This window comes from Lissotriton helveticus, chromosome 7, assembly GCF_964261635.1.
Source record: "Lissotriton helveticus chromosome 7, aLisHel1.1, whole genome shotgun sequence".
In the NCBI taxonomy this organism is placed as follows: Eukaryota; Metazoa; Chordata; class Amphibia; order Caudata; family Salamandridae; genus Lissotriton; species Lissotriton helveticus.
The window spans coordinates 414,374,561-414,397,997 of NC_136068.1; the positions used below are offsets into that span (position 1 = coordinate 414,374,561).

General features: G+C 48.8%; 2 protein-coding genes across 9 annotated transcripts in view; one reads left to right on the forward strand and one right to left on the reverse strand.

Moving 5' to 3' along the window:
* LOC144767004 (uncharacterized) overlaps positions 1 to 13,193 on the forward strand; it is a 268,113-nt gene extending 254,920 nt beyond the window's left edge. Inside the window, exon 5 of the mRNA XM_078650663.1 lies at positions 13,167 to 13,193. Within this exon, the coding sequence (XP_078506789.1) occupies positions 13,167 to 13,193 (27 nt within the window). The remainder of the gene's footprint in view (positions 1 to 13,166) is intronic.
* Positions 1 to 23,437, reverse strand: part of LOC144768536 (uncharacterized) — a 1,350,740-nt gene that overhangs the window by 1,108,074 nt on the left and 219,229 nt on the right. The window lies entirely within an intron of this gene.

The window sequence follows — 23,437 nt, forward strand, 5'->3', positions numbered from 1 at the left end:
GACACAGGTGAGGATACAGGTTCCGGACAGGAGGGCAGGTGCAAGGCCTGGTGGGGGACAAGATCCACCCAATCCTAGGACCAAGACCCTGGATCTCATTTCAAGAGTGCATGCATCGTACGAGCGGTCCCAGGCACAGGCGGATCATGCGTGCCAAGACTCACTTGAGACCCGCCAGCTGTTGAGGTCAATGGACAGCCGTATGGGACAAATAGTGGACCTCATGGGCCAGCAAACATCTGTTTGGAGGGAGTGGTTATCCCGCAACACACCACCTCCCCCTCACCCAAGTGGCCAGCGGGACAGGACACCACCATCACCTGAGACCACTGACAGGGAGGTGTCCCCCGAACAACCAGCCCCCACAGCTGGGTCCACTCCGGCTCGAAGATGGAGGGGCCGTCCGAGGCTGGATCCAGGACAGAGCAGTGGCAATGCACCAACCACCCGCCAGATGAGGGGCCGGCACTGACTTCAACATACCTTGAGCCTGGCATTCACTCTGTGAACTATCTTGCCCCACAATGCCATGCATTGGCACACGACTGTTGGACTAGGTGGGATCATCTCACATGACCTTCAACTCACTCTTCCCCTCCACCACCATTTTGTAAATAGGTACTGACACAAATCCCCCCTGTAAATAAACACCACAGAAACACTCAAGGCTGTGTGACCACCATGTTTTAAACACAGGATTGTCTTAGTAGTTGTCATTACCAGGTCAAGGGATCAATGTTCTTCAGAATCATGGCTCTGTGGGAGTGACCTAGGGATAATGAGAGAACAACAAGCACAGGTCAGGAAACTGAATCACACCCATCGCACCACACCGTACTGCAACATCCCACAAACCACACTCATCACAAATTAAACGGATCACAGGACACACATCAGGGAGCATTGCATGTACACCATCTCCCACACCCATTTGCGAACAGAACATACCAGAACAGGCAGCATTCACACACCACATCCACACATCACCAGCAAACATACATCACGCATTGAACACCAGCGCAAGACGTACTTACTCACATTCAAGGAAAGTAGCGGTCAATGACCTGACGCCTCTGGTCCACACCTTCTTCCTCCCCACTATCGTCATCACTGGACATGGGTGGGATGGGAGGCGGAGCAACCTGTTGGTCTCCAGGGTCCATGATGATTTCAATGTTCTTGCGCAAGGCCAGGTTGTGGAGCATGCAGCAGGCAAGCACGATTTTACATACTTTGCCGAGTGAGTATTGCAGGGCCCCTCCGGTTTTATCCAGGCAGCGAAACCTAGACTTCAGAAGACCAAATGTACGTTCCACCACCCGACGTGTCTTCCCATGGGCCTCATTATAGCGCATTTCCCCTGGGGTAGTTGGATTCCGTAGGGGGCTAAGCAGCCACGGCCGGTTTGGGTACGCAGAGTCACCTAGGTGTGGGGATGACAGATACATACATCAGTACCAGTACTGGTGGGAACAGAATGGCACACATACAACACAGTAGTCATCACAGCACACTCACCTACAAGCCACTCACGATCTTGACGCAGATTAGCCATCAGTTGGGGGACAATGCTGCTCCGCAGGATGTGGGAGTCATGTGCGGATCCCGGAAATCTGGCACACACATGAGAGATGATGTTGTTAGCCAGGCACACCACTTGCACATTGATTGAATGGTAGTGCTTCCGATTGCGATAGATGGGTTCACGTGCCTGGCGTGGGACTAGACCAATATGTGTGCCATCAATGGCACCCACTACGTGTGGAATCTGGCCCAGGGCATAGAAGTCTCCTTTCACTGCTGCCAAATCTGCTGGACGTGGGAAATGGATGTAAGCATCCTTGTAACGCATCATGGCTTCAAGCACATCCCGCAGTACCATGCTAAACATGGATTGGGACATCCCCCCGGCATGACCAACTGTGTACTGGAATGTGCCCGTGGCGAAGAAGTGAAGTGCCGCCATCACCTTTGCTGTGGGTGTAATTGCTCCAGGATATGCCCTGCATGGCTGCAGGTGCGGTGCCAATTGTGCTACAAGGTCCAGCAATGTAGGTCGGTCAAGCCGGAATTTGCGGATCACCTCCTCTCCTACCATGTCCTCCAGCACAGTGTATGGTCGATGCACATTAGGAGCCCTCCTGTGTGGGAGTAGCTGTGAGCAGATGTCAATTGTACAACACAGCACAGCTGAACCACACTAGCACATCGTTACCAACACACCACAAATAATCCATGTTGTAGACACTGATTGTATGTGTGACGTGACAGAAATATAAGGCACTACAGACAACTACACACACAATGTTCACCCACAAACAACATCCTGTGAACAAATGTGTACAATGGTAAGTTCACACATGTTTCGAGCACAGCCGACATCACATGACGAAGTGCCCATGTGTGGACAAGCATCACCACAGACACACATGGATGTGCACTCACAAGACGAACCTGGAACACACCCTCCTTGTCTTCATGCACCCATGAAACTACCAACAATGCTGTGCATGCTCACATGACAGGCATTGACATTCAACATACAACACACAGACGCATACACTGAATGCATGTATCCCCCATCATTATTCCTTGCACAAACGAAACACACACTCACGACTGGATCAAACTGTGGGTGCACAGCCTTAATGGACTGTGTCGATGTGTACACTTTCAAACGTGTGATCTCAAAACCAATATATCACCACATTGCTGTTGCACATCTGACGCAATTTGAGGTCACATCACTGTCCTTTGACGACCACTGGTGATGTGAATAGTATGATTACACATGCAACAAATGGACATCGATGAGACACATGGACACGACCCATTTACATGACATGCTGAGTGTTGATGCATTCCGGACATCCCCTCACACACATGGACAACAATTATCATTAGATGAGTGCGGAGACATGCAGTGTGTTTACACACCCCGTCACGGCACGCCAACCGACATCACAGAAAATTGTCCTTACTACTGCAATTGTGCGTATCGTTGTCTGCATGGGGAAGTTCCATCACGGTCACAAACCGTCAACCGCCTGTGCGCTACCGCGATGGTGCATCATTTGAAAATCAACACTCACTGGCATCAAAATGGCAAAGCACGCATTCCGCGGGGGCGGGGCAGGCTAACAGATACATTTGACTGTGCAAGTGGAAATGGCAGTTGGTATCCCCCATTCAGTCACATAGCGGGTCCGTGCGGTGCCTATATGTGTATTGATGTCACCGTGGCATGGATGGCCATGGCCGGTTACCTCCCGCCGGGTCCGGGCGGTGGGTGCCAATATGTGTATTGATGTCACCGTGGCATGGAAGGCCATGGCCGGTTACCTACCGCCGGGTCCGGGCGGTGGGTGCCAATATGTGTATTGATTTCACCGTGGCATGGATGGCCATGGCCGGTTACCTACCACAGGGTCCGGGCGGTTACCTACCGCCGGGTCCGGGCGGTGGGTGCCAATTTGTGTATTGATGTCACCGTGGCATGGATGGCCATGGCCGGTTACCTACCGCCCGGATCCGGCGGTAGGTAACCGCACGGACCCTGTGGTAGGTAACCGGCCATGGCCATCCATGCCACGGTGACATCAATACACATATTGGCACCCACCGCCCGGACCCGGTGGTAGGTAACCGGCCATGGCCATCCATGCCACGGTGACATCAATACACATATTGGCACCCACCGCCCGGACCCGGCGGAAGGTAACGGGCCATGGCCATCCATGCCACGGTGACATCAATACACATATTGGCATCCACCGCCCGGACCCGGTGGTAGGTAACCGGCCATGGCCATCCATGCCACGGTGAGATCAATACACATATTGGCACCCACCGCCCAAACCTGGCGGTAGGTAACCGCACGGACCCCTGCGGTAGGTGCCGCTATGTGACTGAATGGGGGGGATACCAACTGCCATTTCCACTTGCAGTCAAATGTATCTGTTAGCCTGCCCCGCCCCCGCGGAATGCGTGCTCAGCCATTTCGGTGCCAGTTAGTGTTAATTTTCAAATGATGCACCATCGCAGTAGCGCGCACATGCGGTTGGCGGTGTGTGAACGTGATGGTCCTTGCACATGCAGCCAATGGAAAGAGGTACCGCGGGACGCGTGAGCGATTTCTAAAAAAGCGAAAGCCGTGCACTGCCACAGCGGGGCCAGTCATTGGCTCATTTTGAATGAGGCAACCCGGGAACACCAATTGCTGCTGACGTGTGCCACTGAAATCAGCTCAGAGCCCTATAAATATGTGAGTTTGAGCACCACACATCCACTGCTCCAGCCACTGCTGCCTGCACCCATCACCTCGACCTGCTGCTGCTGCCCGCTCCACCAACTGCTGCCGGCACCCATCACCTCTACCTGCTGCTGCTGCCCACTCCACCAACTGCTGCCGGCACCCATCACCTCTACCTGCTGCTGCTGCCCACTCCACAAACTGCTGCCGGCACTCATCACCTCTACCTGCTGCTGCTGCCCACTCCACCAACTGCTGCTGTTGTGCCAGTGTCCTGGACCTTGCCATGGCAAGAGTTGGACAGATCCGGTCCCGACCATTCATTGCAGAGGCGCTGGAGGTCCTTGTGGACGGTGTGCTCCGCCACTATGAACGGCTCTACGGTGCCCCAGGACAGGTGGTAAGTGCAGTGGGGAACATGTTGGTGTGCATGAGGTGGTCCCTGACTCCTGGCCTCCGCAATCTGGGAGGTGTTCTGTGGGAGTCAGTGTGGGTATGCCCCAGCACCCCAGGCACGTTGTGATGTGTTCCTGGTTCTATCACTGACTGATTGACCTCTACGCAGCAAATTGTTATCTGTGGGGAGTCACAAACATGACATGTGTAGTCTTGCGGCTGTGCTGGGTCACAACCAATCACATATATCTTTTGGGTGTGTACCTCACCTGCATTGCATGATGGAATAATGCATATCGACCTGTCCGTCCCATACGTTGTACTGTGCTTGGCAGCAGACAGATACCTGTAACTTCTATCTGTGTGAACGGCCAAGTGTTCAATGACTTGCCCCCTCTTGTCTCCCATTATGGTTGGTCAAGCTGCACCATCGCAAGGCCGTGTGGATGGCCATAGCACGTGATGTACGGGCAGTGGGGGTGTGCAACAGGCAACACACACACTGCCACAAGCGGTGGGACGATATCTCCAGGCTCAGCAAGACTGTGGCGGAGATGACACTGGGGATGATTCCAAGATCAGGCCGTCTTGCACGACGTACCATGACCCCTCTGATGCTACGTATCATGGATGTGATCCATCCTGACCTGTCTGCACAGTTGAGAAGGGAGCAGCAGCAAACTAGCGGTAAGCACACTAAATGGGTCTGTGACTTGGGACTGCATGCATGTATTGCTGGTCAGACACAGTAGTGACATCCGTGGTGTATATGGTGTGCTGTTATTGCATGTTGGTGGCATTAGCGGAGTGAGAGTTAGCATCCATGTCAGCCAGCTGCACATACCAGTAGCATTGTAGTGCAGGGGCCCAGGACATGCCATTCAGGTCTGTGGTCCCATGCCATCACATGTGTGGTGGGCTGTATGCACTTGCCATGTTTCTTTCATGTACATGCGTCACAGGGCCCACTAATTCTCTGACATGAGGATGTCTGGTAGGGGTGGTTAATGTGCACGATGGGTGCTACATGTTGGTCAGCAGGGAAGGAAGTTTGTATTTTGTAATTTGCAGTATGTGGGTGTGGTACTTAGGTATACCTCTTTTATCTCTAGTTCAGCTTTGAACGAGGGCACTGACCCACATACGACGGAGCTTAGTGGTGGCAATGCATCTGGATCTGAGATCACACACACGCAAACTGAGACTGAAGAGAGCAGCCCCGGAGAGGGGGACAGAACTATCCCTGAGGACTCACATTTGGAGACCCCATCGTCCTCATCTTCAGACAGCAGTGGTGAGTCAGCACTGTTGTTAGACACAGTGAGTGGACAATCTACAACTTCAATAGGTACACAGCACACTGGGCCCACACTGCCACCAACTGCAACAAGTACTGCTCGTGCCTGCCAGAGTAGGGGGAGCAGAGTGGCCTTTGGTGCAGGCATCGCTGCTCCTGCCCCTGTGACACAAACTGCCCTTAGAGCTCAGGCGGTTGATCTGCTGCGCCAGCTGTGTGTAGGGCAGACAAACATGATTAATGCATTCCCGGACCACGATAGGAAGTTTGGGCAGGGGGTAGCATTTATGGAGGGGATGCAAGGTGATGTTGCTGGTCTCCACAGAACAGTACAGTCCTTATCCAACACAGTGTCTGCAGCCATTCAAAAGTCACATGGACAAGGTTCTACTTCAGTTCCCCCATCCACACCACTTACTGTCTCAAGGGAGAGTGACATTTCTGAACAGGCCTCATTTTCTGGGTATTGCAGTAGAAGCAGGCACAGGCAGCAAGGCAGGCAACGGAGGCCACAGACACCATCCCCTAGGAAAGTGAAATCTTTCACAGAACACGACATCAGCTACCCTGGAGTTGACACACAGGATCCTCAAGGGGTGTTGGGGGACACAGATTCACAGGGCACACAGGCATACCCCTCAAAAAGTACTCTAAAGGCAAAGTCACATCTCATGGACAAGGCACACACCAAGGACAGGACACCACCCACAGATACCGCTCCTCCCACGGACAGGGACACTACAAAGGACAGGGCACGTCCCAAGGACAGGGACACTACTAAGGACAGGGCACCTCCCAAGGACAGGGTAACTCCCAAGGACAGGGACACTGCAAAGGACAGGGACACTGCAAAGGACAGGGCACCTCCCAAGGACAGGGACACTACTAAGGACAGGGAACCTCCCAAGGACAGGGCACCTACCAAGGACAGGGACACTACTAAGGACAGGGCACCTCCCAAGGACAGGGCACCTCCCAAGGACAGGGACACTGCAAAGGGCAGGGCACCTCCCAAGGACAGGGACACTACTAAGGACAGGGCACCTCCCAAGGACATGGCAACTCCCAAGGACAGGGCACCTCCCAAGGACAGGGGCACTACTAAGAACAGGGCACCTCCCAAGGACAGGGCACCTCCCAAGGACAGGGACACTACTAAGGACAGGGACACTACTAAGGACAGGGCACCTCCCAAGGACAGGGACACTCCCACGGACAAGGCACCTCCCAAGGAGCAGGCAGATCCCAGGGCCAAGCCTTCTCCCATGGAAAGTACATCCACCAAGGACAGGCAATTTTCACCCCTGCGTCCCCTGAAGCTGGTGTTAGTGAAGGAACGTAAAGCACATGTGTCAGAGGTTGAGTCGCCCCATACCTCTACTCCCATCCACATCCCGGTGATGCAGAGGAAGGAGTACTCGGTTGTTGCATCCCCCATTACACATGATGCAGAGGGCAGAAGGCAGGGCCAGAGCAAGCGTCAAACAGGGTCCAGCACATCCCCAGAGGGCAGACCCCCACCAGCACATGATCCACCTTTGATGTGTGATGTTTCAGATGAGCCCGCACCACTTACTAGTCCAGTCATGTCCAGGGTACCCTTACATATCTCAAAGAAACGGAAACACACACCGGTGACACCTGCCCACCCCAATGTCACTCCAGTACAGCTGTCCCCAGCTCCCAGAGCCACCCTGCCTCCTGGCCGATACAGCCATGTGGCTCATCATTTCAGTGGTCCTAGTGGGTCAGCTGCAGTTCACTCTCATGTGTCAAATAGTGGCACTGTGTCTGTTGTTCGCTGTCATGCCTCATGTAGTAGCACTGTGTCAGTTGTGCCCTCTCCTGTTTCAGGTACTGCCACTGTGTATGTCCGCCACTCTCATGTCTCAGATGCTGGCATGGTATTTGTTGGTCATTGTCCAGGGACATGTCCTGCCAGTGTGTCTGGGTCTATGGTTCATGTGTCAGTCACTAGAGCTGTGGCTGTGTCTCACACTCCTGTATCCGGTCCTGCCAGTGTGTCTGGGTCTATGGCTCATGTGTCAGTCACTAGAGCTGTGGCTGTGTCTCACACTCCTGTATCCGGTCCTGCCAGTGTGTCTGGGTCTATGGCTCATGCGTCAGTCACTAGAGCTGTGGCTGTGTCTCACACTCCTGTATCCTGTCCTGCCAGTATGTCTGGGTCTATGGCTCATGTGTCAGTCACTAGAGCTGTGGCTGTGTCTTACACTCCTGTATCCGGTCCTGCCAGTGTGTCGGGGTCTATGGCTCATGTGTCAGTCACTAGAGCTGTGGCTGTGTCTCACGCTCCTGTATCTGGTCCTGCCAGTGTGTCTGGGTCTATGGCTAATGTGTCAGTCACTAGTGCTGTGGCTGTGTCTCACACTCCTGTATCAGATCCTGCTACTGTGTCCGAAACTACGAGGTCCCACAGTCCACATGATTCTGTGCTGTAAGGTGCAGTTACCATCACCAAAATCTCATTGTACTTGATGTCTGGAATGTCCATTGTAACCACCCTTGCATTATTATTGTCCATGGGACTGTCCACATGACACACGTTCATGTGCTGCCTCAGATGTACCTGCTCTGTTATGAACACTGCCCTGTTGCTGTTAGGATGCTGCATTGTGCCCTCTCAGGTGCTGCCTCAGATGGACCTGCTCTGTTATGAACACTGCCCTGTTGCTGTTAGGATGCTGCATTGTGCCCTCTCATGTGCTGCCTCAGATGGACCTGCTCTGTTCTGTGCCATGGACTGTTGATGCTCTTTGCCCCTCTCATGTGCTGCCTCAGATGTACCTGCTCTGTTATGAACACTGCCCTGTTGCTGTTAGGATGCTGCATTGTGCCCTCTCATGTGCTGCCTCAGATGGACCTGCTCTGTTATGAACACTGCCCTGTTGCTGTTAGGATGCTGCATTGTGCCCTCTCATGTGCTGCCTCAGATGGACCTGCTCTGTTCTGTGCCATGGACTGTTGATGCTCTTTGCCCCTCTCATGTGCTGCCTCAGATGTACCTGCTCTGTTATGAACACTGCCCTGTTGCTGTTAGGATGCTGCATTGTGACCTCTCATGTGCTGCCTCAGATGGACCTGCTCTGTTATGAACACTGCCCTGTTGCTGTTAGGATGTTGCATTGTGCCCTCTCATGTGCTGCCTCAGATGGACCTGCTCTGTTCTGTGCCATGGACTGTTGATGCTCTTTGCCCCTCTCATGTGCTGCCTCAGATGTACCTGCTTTGTTATGAACACTGCCCTGTTGCTGTTAGGATGCTGCATTGTGACCTCTCATGTGCTGCCTCAGATGGACCTGCTCTGTTATGAACACTGCCCTGTTGCTGTTAGGATGTTGCATTGTGACCTCTCATGTGCTGCCTCAGATGGACCTGCTCTGTTCTGTGCCATGGACTGTTGATGCTCTTTGCCCCTCTCATGTGATGCCTCAGATGTACCTGCTCTGTTATGAACACTACCCTGTTGCTGTTAGGATGCTGCATTGTGCCCTCTCATGTGCTGCCTCAGATGGACCTGCTCTGTTATGAACACTGCCCTGTTGCTGTTAGGATGTTGCATTGTGCCCTCTCATGTGCTGCCTCAGATGGGCCTGCTCTGTTCTGTGCCATGGACTGTTGATGCTCTTTGCCCCTCTCATGTGCTGCCTCAGATGTACCTGCTCTGTTATGAACACTGCCCTGTTGCTGTTAGGATGCTGCATTGTGCCCTCTCATGTGCTGCCTCAGATGGACCTGCTCTGTTATGAACACTGCCCTGTTGCTGTTAGGATGTTGCATTGTGCCCTCTCATGTGCTGCCTCAGATGGGCCTGCTCTGTTCTGTGCCATGGACTGTTAATGCTCTTTGCCCCTCTCATGTGCTGCCTCAGGTGTACCTGCTCTGTTATGAACACTGCCCTGTTGCTGTTAGGATGCTGCATTGTGCCCTCTCATGTGCTGCCTCAGATGTACGTGCTCTGTTACGAACACTGCCCTGTTGCTGTTAGGATGCTGCATTGTGCCCTCTCATGTGCTGCCTCAGATGGACCTGCTCTGTTATGAACACTGCCCTGTTGCTGTTAGGATGCTGCATTGTGCCCTCTCATGTGCTGCCTCAGATGGACCTGCTCTGTTCTGTGCCATGGACTGTTGATGCTCTTTGCCCCTCTCATGTGCTGCCTCAGATGTACCTGCTCTGTTATGAGCACTGCCCTGTTGCTGTTAGGATGCTGCATTGTGCCCTCTCATGTGCTGCCTCAGATGGACCTGCTCTGTTCTGTGCCATGGACTGTTGATGCTCTTTGCCCCTCTCATGTGATGCCTCAGATGTACCTGCTCTGTTATGAACACTGCCCTGTTGCTGTTAGGATGCTGCATTGTGCCCTCTCATGTGCTGCCTCAGATGGACCTGCTCTGTTCTGTGCCATGGACTGTTGATGCTCTTTGCCCCTCTCATGTGCTACCTCAGATGTACCTGCTCTGTTATGAACACTGCCCTGTTGCTGTTAGGATGCTGCATTGTGCCCTATCATGTGCTGCCTCAGATGGACCTGCTCTGTTATGAACACTGCCCTGTTGCTGTTAGGATGCTGCATTGTGCCCTCTCATGTGCTGCCTCAGATGGACCTGCTTTGTTCTGTGCCATGGACTGTTGATGCTCTTTGCCCCTCTCATGTGCTGCCTCAGATGCACCTGCTCTGTTATGAACACTGCCCTGTTGCTGTTAGGATGCTGCATTGTGCCCTCTCATGTGCTGCCTCAGATGGACCTGCTCTGTTCTGTGCTATGGACTGTTGATGCTCTTTGCCCCTCTCATGTGCTGCTTCAGATGTCCCTGCTCTGTTAGGTACACTGCCCTGTTGCTGTTAGGATGCTGCATTGTGCCCTCTCGTGTGCTGCCTCAGATGGACCTGCTCTGTTATGAACACTGCCCTGTTGCTGTTAAGATGCTGCATTGTGCCCTCTTATGTGCTGCCTCAGATGTACCTGCTCTGTTCTGTGCCATGGACTGTTGATGCTCTTTGCCCCTCTCATGTGCTGCCTCAGATGTACCTGCTCTGTTATAAACACTGCCCTGTTGCTGTTAGGATGCTGCATTGTGCCCTCTCATGTGCTGCCTCAGATGGACCTGCTCTGTTCTGTACCATGGACTGTTGATGCTCTTTGCCCCTCTCATGTGCTGCCTCATATGTACCTGCTCTGTTATGAACACTGCCCTGTTGCTGTTAGGATGCTGCATTGTGCCCTCTCATGTGCTGCCTCAGATGTACCTGCTCTGTTATGAACACTGCCCTGTTGCTGTAAGGATGCTGCATTGTGCCCTCTCATGTGCTGCCTCAGATGGACCTGCTCTGTTATGAACACTGCCCTGTTGCTGTTAGGATGCAATAAACAATCAATCAATAGGGGGAGGGAGAGTACTGATCCATTCAGTCTCCTTAGGATTAATCGCTAAATCAAGGGGGGGAAAGGATCACTTGTCCTGCAGAACTATGGTATGCAGGTCGATGTGGGGTGTCTCCCAAGTAAAAACCCCTCATGCACGTGTAAAATTGTATCTCGTAGCGGTATATGTTGTCTCCCCGCTCTTATTAACACGTGTGTGCATAATCATAGGGTTAGTATTTATGCACCCTCCACCTGGATGTTTTTACCCATAGTTAAAACAGTAGTGATCGTGAATAGTGAGTGACAGGTGTTAAAGGAAAATGTAAAATACCTGAACGAACAGACTGAAACTTTAATTAGTCTGGGTTCGGGTAGACAAAATTTGTAGGTGTGCTGTTATGGAAAAGTTAGGAATCCAATAGCATGACAATGGTGATTTTTAAAAAGACGGTCGACATGTTTCAGCCTCAATTGGCTCTATAGGTCGGTTTGGCTTTCTTCAGGACCAGTGCTGGCTAGTGAAAATAGTGAAAAAGTGAAAAAAGGTTTTTTGACCTGTTCCATTAGTCTGTCGGAGGTTGCATTGTACCTGCGAAAAGAATATACGTACAAAAACACAAATAGGGAGAGGGTAAGGGAGACACACAATTATGTACAAATAGTACAATTATCAAAATCTTGACAGATTTTGAAGAACACCTAAAAAATGGCAATACTTTATGCAGATTCATACTCGTGTTGGGGTGTCGACTCTCTCATCCTCATGCTTGTGGATGTTTAATTATACATGCTGTGGAGGATACACAAATAATTATAGTGCAATTCACAGGTGACCATCAGTTCTGATAAATTTTGTTACAAGAGACACATTGTGGTTTGATTATGACTATTTGTTTACAGTGAATTATCCAGTTACTAGACTATTCTGAGGAATAGTGGGTGGTAAAAGGTAAGTGTTGCAGCGCTGTAGTTGGTTATTAATATCTATTGACTCTGGAGTGCGAGTGGAGATATGGGATGTACTGATTGTGGTTGGTTCTAGTGGGTTAAAAACACTCGTTTGTGAGCGTTCGTTACTGTGATACATAAAGCGAGTGACCAGCTTCCTAGCTACACATACCTCACAAAGTAGCAAGTTGTGCTTCCGACGGGTCGGTGGCACTGAAGGGAGTACCTTACTGAAAGGAATAATAAAATACGTTTTTTTTCGAGGTAGAAATACTTGCTGTTTTGTCGACGTCGGGGAGTCGCTCAGAGTATCTACCTAGGTCTCTTCTTCTTCGGCGCAGCTTGTGCTGTCTCTGCCTGTCTCGACCCGGACTTCCTACTGGGTCCGTGGTTAGAGGGATTTTGAAGGAATATGGTAGAAAGCGAGGAGTTACTCGCTTCGTGAGAAGTTGTCCAAAGGGGTGCTAGTAAAGGGGGAAATTTTGATAAAAGTTGAATGTTTAAAAGAGGAAAATGGAGTTTGGTCTCCTGTGGGTATAAACGTTATTTGTCTAGCTAGTCGGATCAATTACACTTAAGGGAGTTGTGTTTGTCTTTTTTTGTATATAGCGCTACCTATTAAGTAAAACGGGTAGTGAAGGTGTGTACCTATATACTGACAATAATTGAAATGTCTCATATTGTGTTGGAAGTTAGCAAATGGGTTTGCAAATTTAAGGAATACACTCAGTATAGAGTGGGTGCTGTTTAAATTGATATGAAGGTTTTGATCACTGTGAATTGTCCACAAAATGGATAGTATAGGATTGAGGACATCTGGGTCATGATTCCGATATCAGTACAGCGGGGTCCATTCATATTTGTTATTCATTCATTTTCTGTTTAGGCTCAGCCAGGGAATATTGTCATTTAAGCCTGTAGTGTCAGTCTTGAGAAGATGAACCCAGCGTTGTTCTTTCTCAAAAAGGATCTTGGTTGCGTTCCTGTCAATAACGTCCAGGGTCTCTAGGATAACCCATTGTAGATCAGTGGTCGTGTGTCCTGATTCTAAATAATGGGTGGACATTTTTGTGGTCAGTTTTTTGCAATTGACGTTGCTTCGGTGTTCACAAAGTCTTTGTTTAACTTTGCGACACGTCATGCCGATGTAGCGCATTTGGCACGGACATGTAATCATGTAGATGGCATGGCTTCTGTTACAGTTAGTGTGGCGTCTCATCTTCCATGTTAGATCTGGTAGAAGATGTAACTCTTTTGTAGGTTTTGTGAGGTGGCAGACTGAGCACGCGCGGCATGGATAGTGGCCTGTTACTGGCGTGTTGTTCCACAGGCCTGGATTATCTTTCAGTTTTTTGGGGGGAGGTCTGGTATGGACTAACAAGTCTTTCAGATTTCAGCTCCGTTTGTTGGCGAACCTTGGCTTAGGCCAGTCAAGGAAGTTAGATGTGAGAATTCTCCAATTTTTACTTATGATTTTCTTAATATTGTTGGTCACTGAGCTGTAAATTGTGACGCACGTGATTCTTTCATCTGGTGACTTAGTTGTTGTCTCTAGAAGGGCCTCTCTCGGTTGATTGCGAGCCCGTTTCTTGCATTTGTTGATCACTTTTTTGGGATATTGGCGAATTGTCAGTTTTTCACAAAGATCATTGGCCTATTTTTTGTAGTCAGAGGTTTTACTGCAGTTCCTCCTCAGTCTGAGGAACTGGCTGTACGGGAGGTTCTCCCTCAGGGGACGAGGATGGAAACTCTCGAAAGATAACAGGCTGTTTTTAGCGGTTGGCTTGAAAAAAGTTCTAGTGTGCAGGGTATTGTTCGCTGCAAAAATGGTGATATCCAAAAAATCGAGACTGGTGTTGTTGGCACTGTATGTGAATTTTAGACATTTGTCTCGTGAATTGATCCAGGAATGGAATTCTTCTAGGCTGGTTGTGTCTCCGTCCCATATTAGCAGGATGTCATCGATATACCTTTTCCAAAAGAGTATTTGATGTTGGAAAGGGTTACCTTCGTTCTGGATGTGGGTGCTCTCAAAAGTGCTGACATAAAGCCCCGCTACGCTGGGGGCAAATGTACTGCCCATCGATGTACCATGACGTTGCAGATAGAGTGTCTCTTTATATTGAATTTTTTTTTCCATTAGAGCTAATCTGCAGCATTCCAATACGAAATGTCTGGGGGTCTTATGGAGCCACTCTGTGTTGAATAGTATTGTTTCAAGGGTTTCCAGAGTTTTTTGTTGTGGCAAGCTGGTATACAGGCTCTCAATGTCGAGTCCAACTAGTAGCATTGAGTCTTGTAAGTATTCAAAACCTTGGAGCTTGTTCAGGAGGTCTTGTGTATCCTTTAAATACGTTGGCGTTCTTTGAACCAGGGGTCTCAAGTATTGATCCGCAAATTGTGAAAGGGGTTCTAAAACTGAGTCTATCCCTGAGACTATCGGTCTCCCTGGTGGTGGTATCTTTTCTTTATGAGTTTTAGGGAGAGAGTAGAAATAGGGGGTCCTGGGTGCCTTTGTCTCCAGGTAATCCGCTTCTTTTTTGGACACCCAGTTGTTGGTCTCTGCTTCTTCAACCATGATAGATATGGTTCTTTGTAATCGTGCCGTTGGGTCTGTGGTAAGTATTTGGTAGAATTTCTTATCTGCCAAAAGGTCCATACACTGCTTGTCGTAGCCTGCAGCAGTTAGTAGAACAACGCCTCCGCCTTTGTCGGCCGGTTTGATGACTATTTCGCCATAATTTTTTAGTTCTGTTAACGCTTGTTTTTCTGGTCTTGTGATGTTGTGAAATGGCTTACGTGGGTGTTGGCCTAGTTGGTCTACTTCCTTCATTACTGCCTGTTCGAAAGTACAAATTTCAATTGGTACTTGGGAATTTAGGGGACAGAACGTGGATTTGTTCCTCAGGGTTGTGTCTCCCTCTGCTGTGGGTGGCGGTTGGTCTTTGAAAAATGCTTTCAGTTTTAGAGTGCGACAAAAGTCGGCCAATTCGCATTTTGTTTTGAAAATGTCTAATTTTGGAGTGGGTACGTATCCCAGATCTTTGTTGAGTACTTTTTCTTGGTCATTGGTGAGTGATTTGTTTGTGAGGTTTACTATGATATTATTGTGCCTGGCCCTGTTTTGGCTCTCGTCACACTCCTTGTCTGAACTTGTTTGGTTTGATGTGACCAGGTCACTCCTCTTCTCCTTGTCTTCTGGTTCGACTGGCCATTCCCTAAAAAAGGAATCCCTTGTTGATAATTTTGACCCGGTTGTTGTTGTTGGTTCATGTGAGGTGGCATCTGAAAGTATGGGTTTGGCCATCCTTGGAAGTGTGGATTAAAAGGAACAGAAGAGGCAATTGCAGAGGTCGCAATTCCTGGCGCCCCCCATTTTTCCAAACAAATACCCCAGGAATACCATTTCATCCTTTTAATCCACACTTCCAAGGATGGCCAAACCCATACTTTCAGATGCCACCTCACATGAACCAACAACAACAACCGGGTCAAAATTATCAACAAGGGATTCCTTTTTTAGGGAATGGCCAGTCGAACCAGAAGACAAGGAGAAGAGGAGTGACCTGGTCAGATCAAACCAAACAAGTTCAGACAAGGAGTGTGACGAGAGCCAAAACAGGGCCAGGCACAATAATCTCATAGTAAACCTCACAAACAAAGCACTCACCAATGACCAAGAAAAAGTACTCAACAAAGGTCTGGGATACGTACCCACTCCGAAATTAGACATTTTCAAAACAAAATGCAAATTGGCAGACTTTTGTCGCACTCTAAAACTGAAAGCATTTTTCAAAGACCAACCACCACCCACATCAGAGGGAGACACAACCCTGAGGAACAAATCCACGTTCTGTCCCCTAAATTCCCAAGTACCAATTGAAATTTGTACTTTCGAACAGGCAGTAATGAAGGAAGTAGACCAACTAGGCCAACACCCACGTAAGCCATTTCACAACATCACAAGAGCAGAACAACAAGCGTTAACAGAACTAAACAAGCATTTACAATGCAACGTTCTCGGCATTGCAAAAGTTAGAGCTATTAGCATTGTAAATGACAACATTTTTATTTATGTGTTGGTTTTGAAAACCGATAAATAAATGGCATTGTCATTTACAATGCCAATAGCTTAATCTCTCGCAAATGCCACACACAAAGACACAGACCCACACACACACAGAGCCATCCCCCCCACACACAGCCACACACACACACAGACCCACACACACACACAGACAGACACACACACACACAGACACACACACACACAGACAGACACACACACACACACACAGACAGACACACCCACACATTGAAAATTCAATAGGTCTCGCCTTTGATTAAGTTAAAGCCATTTACTTCGCTAATGGTATTGTATAGCAAAAAAATGGCTTTAACTTAATCAAAGGCGAGACCTATTGCATTTTTACATGCTTGTTTTCCTCTGTCACTTTAGCCCAAGCCTCCCAGGAGAGGGTTGTTTCTGCACACAGTAAATGCGAATAGCAAATGAAGTAAGAAAATAAATGTACTAGTGCGAAAGAGAAACAGTTCATGTGCACATCATATGGCAAGAACACAAATCCCATCACACCTGGGATCACTGTACATTGTGGGAATTTTGCTGAGACTGCCCTTCCCCCTCCCCGTGTTGATTTTGTGTTCGTTGTATTTAGTTCCAAGTGTTCCTACAGGCAACTCAAGTGAGCCGCTGGCTTTAGGAAGGTGAGAGCTGGCAGCTGGTGATGGCACTCTCATTTCCTCAGATGTGAGATTCTGATCAAATTATTTGACTGACAGGTGCTTTGAATTGCCAATAAGAAAATAAACGTGTATGGCACAAGCTAGTACCCTCCCTTTGACTTTCGCCCCCTTTCAATTGCCCTAAGGGCCTCACAGCAGTGTCTGATCTCTACACCTCCTGTGTAAATGCTCCGGTTACTATAAAATGAACGCCATAAAGCGCTCCACTGCTGTATGCAGTTAGGTGTGCGCTACCCAAAGATCTAAAACCCCACAATTCAGTAAAATGATGCTCCCACAGACACACACCTCGGTTCGGTCCCGCCCTTATTGGAGCCCCCTGTGCTCCGGACGCTGTCGGGGATCACTGTACACTGGTCCCCTTTGCCTCGGGGTAGGACACCATGTGCTCGAATACGAAGGAGAAACCTCGCACCAGAAAAGCTGAATAAATCTGAAAGGAACCGGTACAAAAGACCAGGCAGGTGCAGTGGGCAGGTGTGGTGGGAAAAGCAAACATTGCAGTCAAAGATAAAACATAAGGAGACAAGGCAAGGCGTTTAGGTGGGAAAAAAAGATGAAAGAAGGAACAAAAACGGTCAAGCAGTCAAGAGTGAAAAAGGTATTTAGTAGTTGATGGCGGGCAGACAATTACAACAGTTCTGTTAAGGGATACAGTGAAAACAAGCATTTGCAATGCAATAGGTCTCGCATTAGGGAAGTTTGAGCTATGGGGATTGTAAATGACACATTTTTTGTTTATGTGTTGGTTTTGAAAATAGCTAAATTAATAGCTTTGTCATTTACAATGCCAATAGTTATAACTTTCGCAAATGTGACACCTATAGCATTTGTAATGCAATAAGTGTTGTATTTACGTGAATTAGATGTATTGATATTACAAATAACAATGGCTTTTATTTTTTTTATAATTAATACTTAAATAAAAGTTATTGTAATTTATAATGGCAATAGCTTAAACTTTTGTAAATAACCTTTGTGAAGATTATGTTCAGTGTATTTTATTGTGACAAAAATCCAAGAACAGAAGTGAAAAATTAACATCTTTTTGTGACATTTGTAATAAAGCTTGAAACATTGAGAGAAAATATTTGAACCAGTTGTTGTTGAATGGTTGCACAGATTGATGCTGTGGGGGCGCGGAGTGACGTTGTGGTGGCGACGAGTGATGCTGTGGCGTTCAGTGATGCTGTGGTAGCGCATAGTGATGTTGTGGTGCCCCTGAGTGATGCTGTGGTGGCCCTGAGTGATGCTGTGGTGGTGCTGAGTGATAATGTGGTGGTGCTGAGTGATAATGTGGTGGTGCTGAGTGGTGCTGTGGTGGTGCTGAGTGATGCTGTGGTAGTGCTGAGTGATACTTTGGTGATGCTGAGTGGTGCTGTGTTGGTGCTGAGTGATAATGTGGTGGTGCTTAGTGATAATGTGGTGGTGCTGAGTGATGCTGAGTGATGCTGGTGTAGCGGTGAATGATGATGTGGTGATGCTGAGTGGTGCTGTGGTGGCGCTGAGTGATGCTGGGGTGGTGCTGAGTGGTGCTGTGGTGGTGCTGAGTGATGCTGTGGTGGTGCTGAGTGATGCTGTGGTGGTGCTGAGTGATGCTGTGGTGGTGCTGAGTGGTGCTAAGTGATGCTGTGGTGATGCTGAGTGGTGCTGTGGTGGTGCTGAATGATAATATGGTGGTGCTGAGTGATAATGTGGTGGTGCTGAGTGGTGCTGTGGTGGTACTGAGTGGTGCTGTGGTGGTGCTGAGTGATGCTGTGGTGGTGCTGTGTGGTGATGTGGTGGTGCTGAGTGATACTGTGGTGATGCTGAGTGATAATGTGGTGGTGCGGAGTGATGCTGGGGTAGCGCTGAGTGATGATGTGGTGATGCTGAGTGGTGGTGTTGTGGTGCTGAGTGATGCTGGGGTGACGCTGAGTGATGCTGTGGTGGTGCTGAGTGGTGCTGTTGTGGTGCAGAGTGGTGCTGTTGTGGTGCAGAGTGGTGCTCTGGTGGTGCTGAGTGATGCTGGGGTGGCGCTGAGTGATGCTGAGTGATGCTGTGGTGGTGCTGAGTGATGCTGTGGTGGTGCTGAGTGGTGCTGTGGTTGTGCGGAGTCGTGCTGTGGTGGTGCCGAGTGATGCTGTGGTGGTGCTGAGTGATGCTGTGGTGGTGCTGAGTGATAATGTGGTGGTGCAGAATGATAATATGGTGGTGCTGAGTGGTGCTGTGGTGGTGCTGAGTGATGCTGTGGTAGTGCTGAGTGATACTTTGGTGATGCTGAGTGGTGCTGTGTTGGTGCTGAGTGATAATGTGGTGGTGCTTAGTGATAATGTGGTGGTGCTGAGTGATGCTGAGTGATGCTGGTGTAGCGGTGAATGATGATGTGGTGATGCTGAGTGGTGCTGTGGTGGCGCTGAGTGATGCTGGGGTGGTGCTGAGTGGTGCTGTGGTGGTGCTGAGTGATGCTGTGGTGGTGCTGAGTGATGCTGTGGTGGTGCTGAGTGATGCTGTGGTGGTGCTGAGTGGTGCTAAGTGATGCTGTGGTGATGCTGAGTGGTGCTGTGGTGGTGCTGAATGATAATATGGTGGTGCTGAGTGATAATGTGGTGGTGCTGAGTGGTGCTGTGGTGGTACTGAGTGGTGCTGTGGTGGTGCTGAGTGATGCTGTGGTGGTGCTGTGTGGTGATGTGGTGGTGCTGAGTGATACTGTGGTGATGCTGAGTGATAATGTGGTGGTGCGGAGTGATGCTGGGGTAGCGCTGAGTGATGATGTGGTGATGCTGAGTGGTGGTGTTGTGGTGCTGAGTGATGCTGGGGTGACGCTGAGTGATGCTGTGGTGGTGCTGAGTGGTGCTGTTGTGATGCAGAGTGGTGCTGTTGTGGTGCAGAGTGGTGCTCTGGTGGTGCTGAGTGATGCTGGGGTGGCGCTGAGTGATGCTGAGTGATGCTGTGGTGGTGCTGAGTGATGCTGTGGTGGTGCTGAGTGGTGCTGTGGTTGTGCGGAGTCGTGCTGTGGTGGTGCCGAGTGATGCTGTGGTGGTGCTGAGTGATGCTGTGGTGGTGCTGAGTGATAATGTGGTGGTGCAGAATGATAATATGGTGGTGCTGAGTGGTGCTGTGGTGGTGCTGAGTGGTGCTGTGGTGGTGCTGAGTGATGCTGTGGTGCTGCTGAGTGGTGCTGTGGTGGTGCTGAGTGATAATGTGGTGGTGCTGTGGTGGTGCTGAGTGGTGCTGTGGTGGTACTGAGTGGTGCTGTGGTGGTGCTGAGTGATGCTGTGGTGGTGCTGTGTGGTGATGTGGTGGTGCTGAGTGATACTGTGGTGATGCTGAGTGATAATGTGGTGGTGCGGAGTGATGCTGGGGTAGCGCTGAGTGATGATGTGGTGATGCTGAGTGGTGGTGTTGTGGTGCTGAGTGATGCTGGGGTGACGCTGAGTGATGCTGTGGTGGTGCTGAGTGGTGCTGTTGTGGTGCAGAGTGGTGCTCTGGTGGTGCTGAGTGATGCTGGGGTGGCGCTGAGTGATGCTGAGTGATGCTGTGGTGGTGCTGAGTGATGCTGTGGTGGTGCTGAGTGGTGCTGTGGTTGTGCTGAGTGGTGCTGTGGTGGTGCCGAGTGATGCTGTGGTGGTGCTGAGTGATGCTGTGGTGGTGCTGAGTGATAATGTGGTGGTGCAGAATGATAATATGGTGGTGCTGAGTGGTGCTGTGGTGGTGCTGAGTGGTGCTGTGGTGGTGCTGAGTGATGCTGTGGTGCTGCTGAGTGGTGCTGTGGTGGTGCTGAGTGATAATGTGGTGGGTAATTAATAAAACCACTTATGCATAGCTGGGAGCTGCTTTATTGTAAGCAACAGACATGCTACATGCGCTGCACAACGAGTGTTTGCTTATGGTTTGAAAGGCATGTGGGGCCCCGTTTTTTAAAGGTTAAATGACACACTTTAAAGGCAACATTAGATCCCAAGTGGCAGGCACGCTGTATGCGCTGCAGAACGAGTGTTTGCATATGGGTTGACAGGTGTGTGGGGCCCCGTTTTTAAAAGCTACATTTGATGCTTTAAAGACAGCATCGGATCCCAAGTGGCAGTCGCGCTGTATGCACTGAACAACGAGTGTCTGCTTACAGGTTTAAAGGAGTGTGGGGCTCTAGATTTTTTTAGATAAATTCCACACGTTTAAAAATCCCTCATAACCTCTGCAATATTTTGTTTAAGCTGTAACAGTATTTTTTTTAACTATACAGTTAAACCACAAATAGCTGTATAATACTATATACCAAGCATACACAATTATTAAAAGACATAGGAAAATAAGGCCTACATTTATCGCACAATACATCTTTAACGCAACATTTATAACAAAGTACCAGATGCAGCTAACCTCTGCAACAGGTTTGTAAACAAACGGCGAGAAAAGTGATAAAACCCACGCCCCAGCTCCACTTCTAAAGAGAACACAATTAATTTTATGGTGGACCAAAAGCATAATATAAAACTTATGCTTATCTCCAGGAAGCGCAATAAAGATGTGCGTCTGTGCTCAAGAAAGCATGCCATGCAAGCTACTTTGCATTACGTATCACATGTGCAAAACGCACAGGGCAAAGGAGTACACTATTATATAGCATATACTTGTTTTCTACATTTATATGTTTTCTTTTTTATTAATTATCACGCACACGGACTGCTTATTTTAAACTAAATAGTCCTATTGCAGAGCTCTTCGCTAGCAGTACTACGGATTTTACTTGTAAATATAAAAAGCTCTTATGCGTAAAACATCAGTCTCTGCTGTAAAAATAAACAGATCACCGTGGCGTGTTCGCAATGCACAGCCATAGCTCTACTTAAAATGTATGTTATACCACAGGGTGTAGACATATGTTGTCGGGATGCCAAACATTTTTAAACACAATTGCAGGAGGTGAAAATACTATAGTTTAAATAACCAACCGGTGTGCAGCACCAATAGAGCCCGCGTTTCCCAGAGAGCCGAACCGGTTCCTCAGTTGCATGGCAGCGGTTTAAACTACATTTATGCTAAATCAGAAGGGATGTGGCGGCAACGATACCAAATCCAGTTTTAGCTACCTCTGTGCGCGTAGCTTTGTATCTGTGCACATCATACACAGTACAAAAAAGACATCATTCCGTGCTAACAAAACAAATATGTTTTAGGTAATGTAAATAGTGCTGATAAAAAGCACGGTTACAACTACGGGTGAAATTGGCAATAAGTAAACCTGCATAAAGACGCACACCGTTTAACAGTTAAAAACCTTACATTTTAAAGTGCAAATCTGTAATATACCATAGCTAGGAATGTAATAAACGTAAGTGCTGTTTGTTAGTTAGCTCCGTATATTACCTCACACATAAATGTTTAGCGCTGCTTGAATTGTAAAAATAACTCCTGTGTCTGCCCACTAAAATATGCTTGTTCTTAAAAAAAACATGCGATCCCAAGCAGCAGCTGCGCTGAATACGTGACACAACGAGTGTCTGCTTACACATTTAAAAGCGAGTAAGGCACTCGTCTTTCTTTTTTTTACCAAAAAGTCTATAAAACATCGGGATTGCTAACAAAATATCACACGGAGTAGCGCTGCACATTAATAATAATTTCGAGCACTTTGCTATTTAGATTGTAACAGCGCAGCCTCCTCGATCCTTTTCAATTAGCATCAGCTACAATAGTTATATTCAGGGGGTACAACACGTTTAAAAGCATATTGTCCTCAAAAAAACTCCTGATCCCAAGCAGCAAACATGCGAAATACGTCCGACACAGGTTACAAAGCATATAGAGCCCTCCTCTTTCTATAACTAAATTGCTTGTTTTTAAAAAAAACACATGATCCCAAGCAGCAGCCGCGCTGAATACGTGACACAACGAGTGTCTGCTTACAGATTTAAAGGCGAGTAAGACGTGTAAGGCTATAAAACATCGGGACAGCTAACAAAACCTCACGTGCTTAAACAAACAAGAACATCGCCAAAAGAAACAAGACGGAGGGAAGAGAGGGGAGGGGGGAGGAGAAATGCGACACGGCGGGAAGGGGCAGGCAGGATGACTCAGGGGAGGGGGCGGAGCGGGGCAGAGCGGCATGTGGGTGTGAAGAAGCCGGGCCTTTGAAGTGAAGCTAAGCTTCACTTCAAAGGTGTCGGAGGAATGCGGGCGGCTGTGCACGCGCTTTTAAGCTCAATGCACATGCGCATTGAGCTTAAAAGTCACGGGCACTGCAAGGAATCGCCACGATTCCTTGCAAGTTAGATAAAGAGTCGATGAGCCCCTATAGTCTCGCTTGCTCGATGCGCATGCGCATCGACAGGCGAGACCTAAAAAGGAAATAAATTGTGAATCATTAGCATAGAAGTTGTATGAAAAAGTAATAGCCAAGAGAAAAGACAC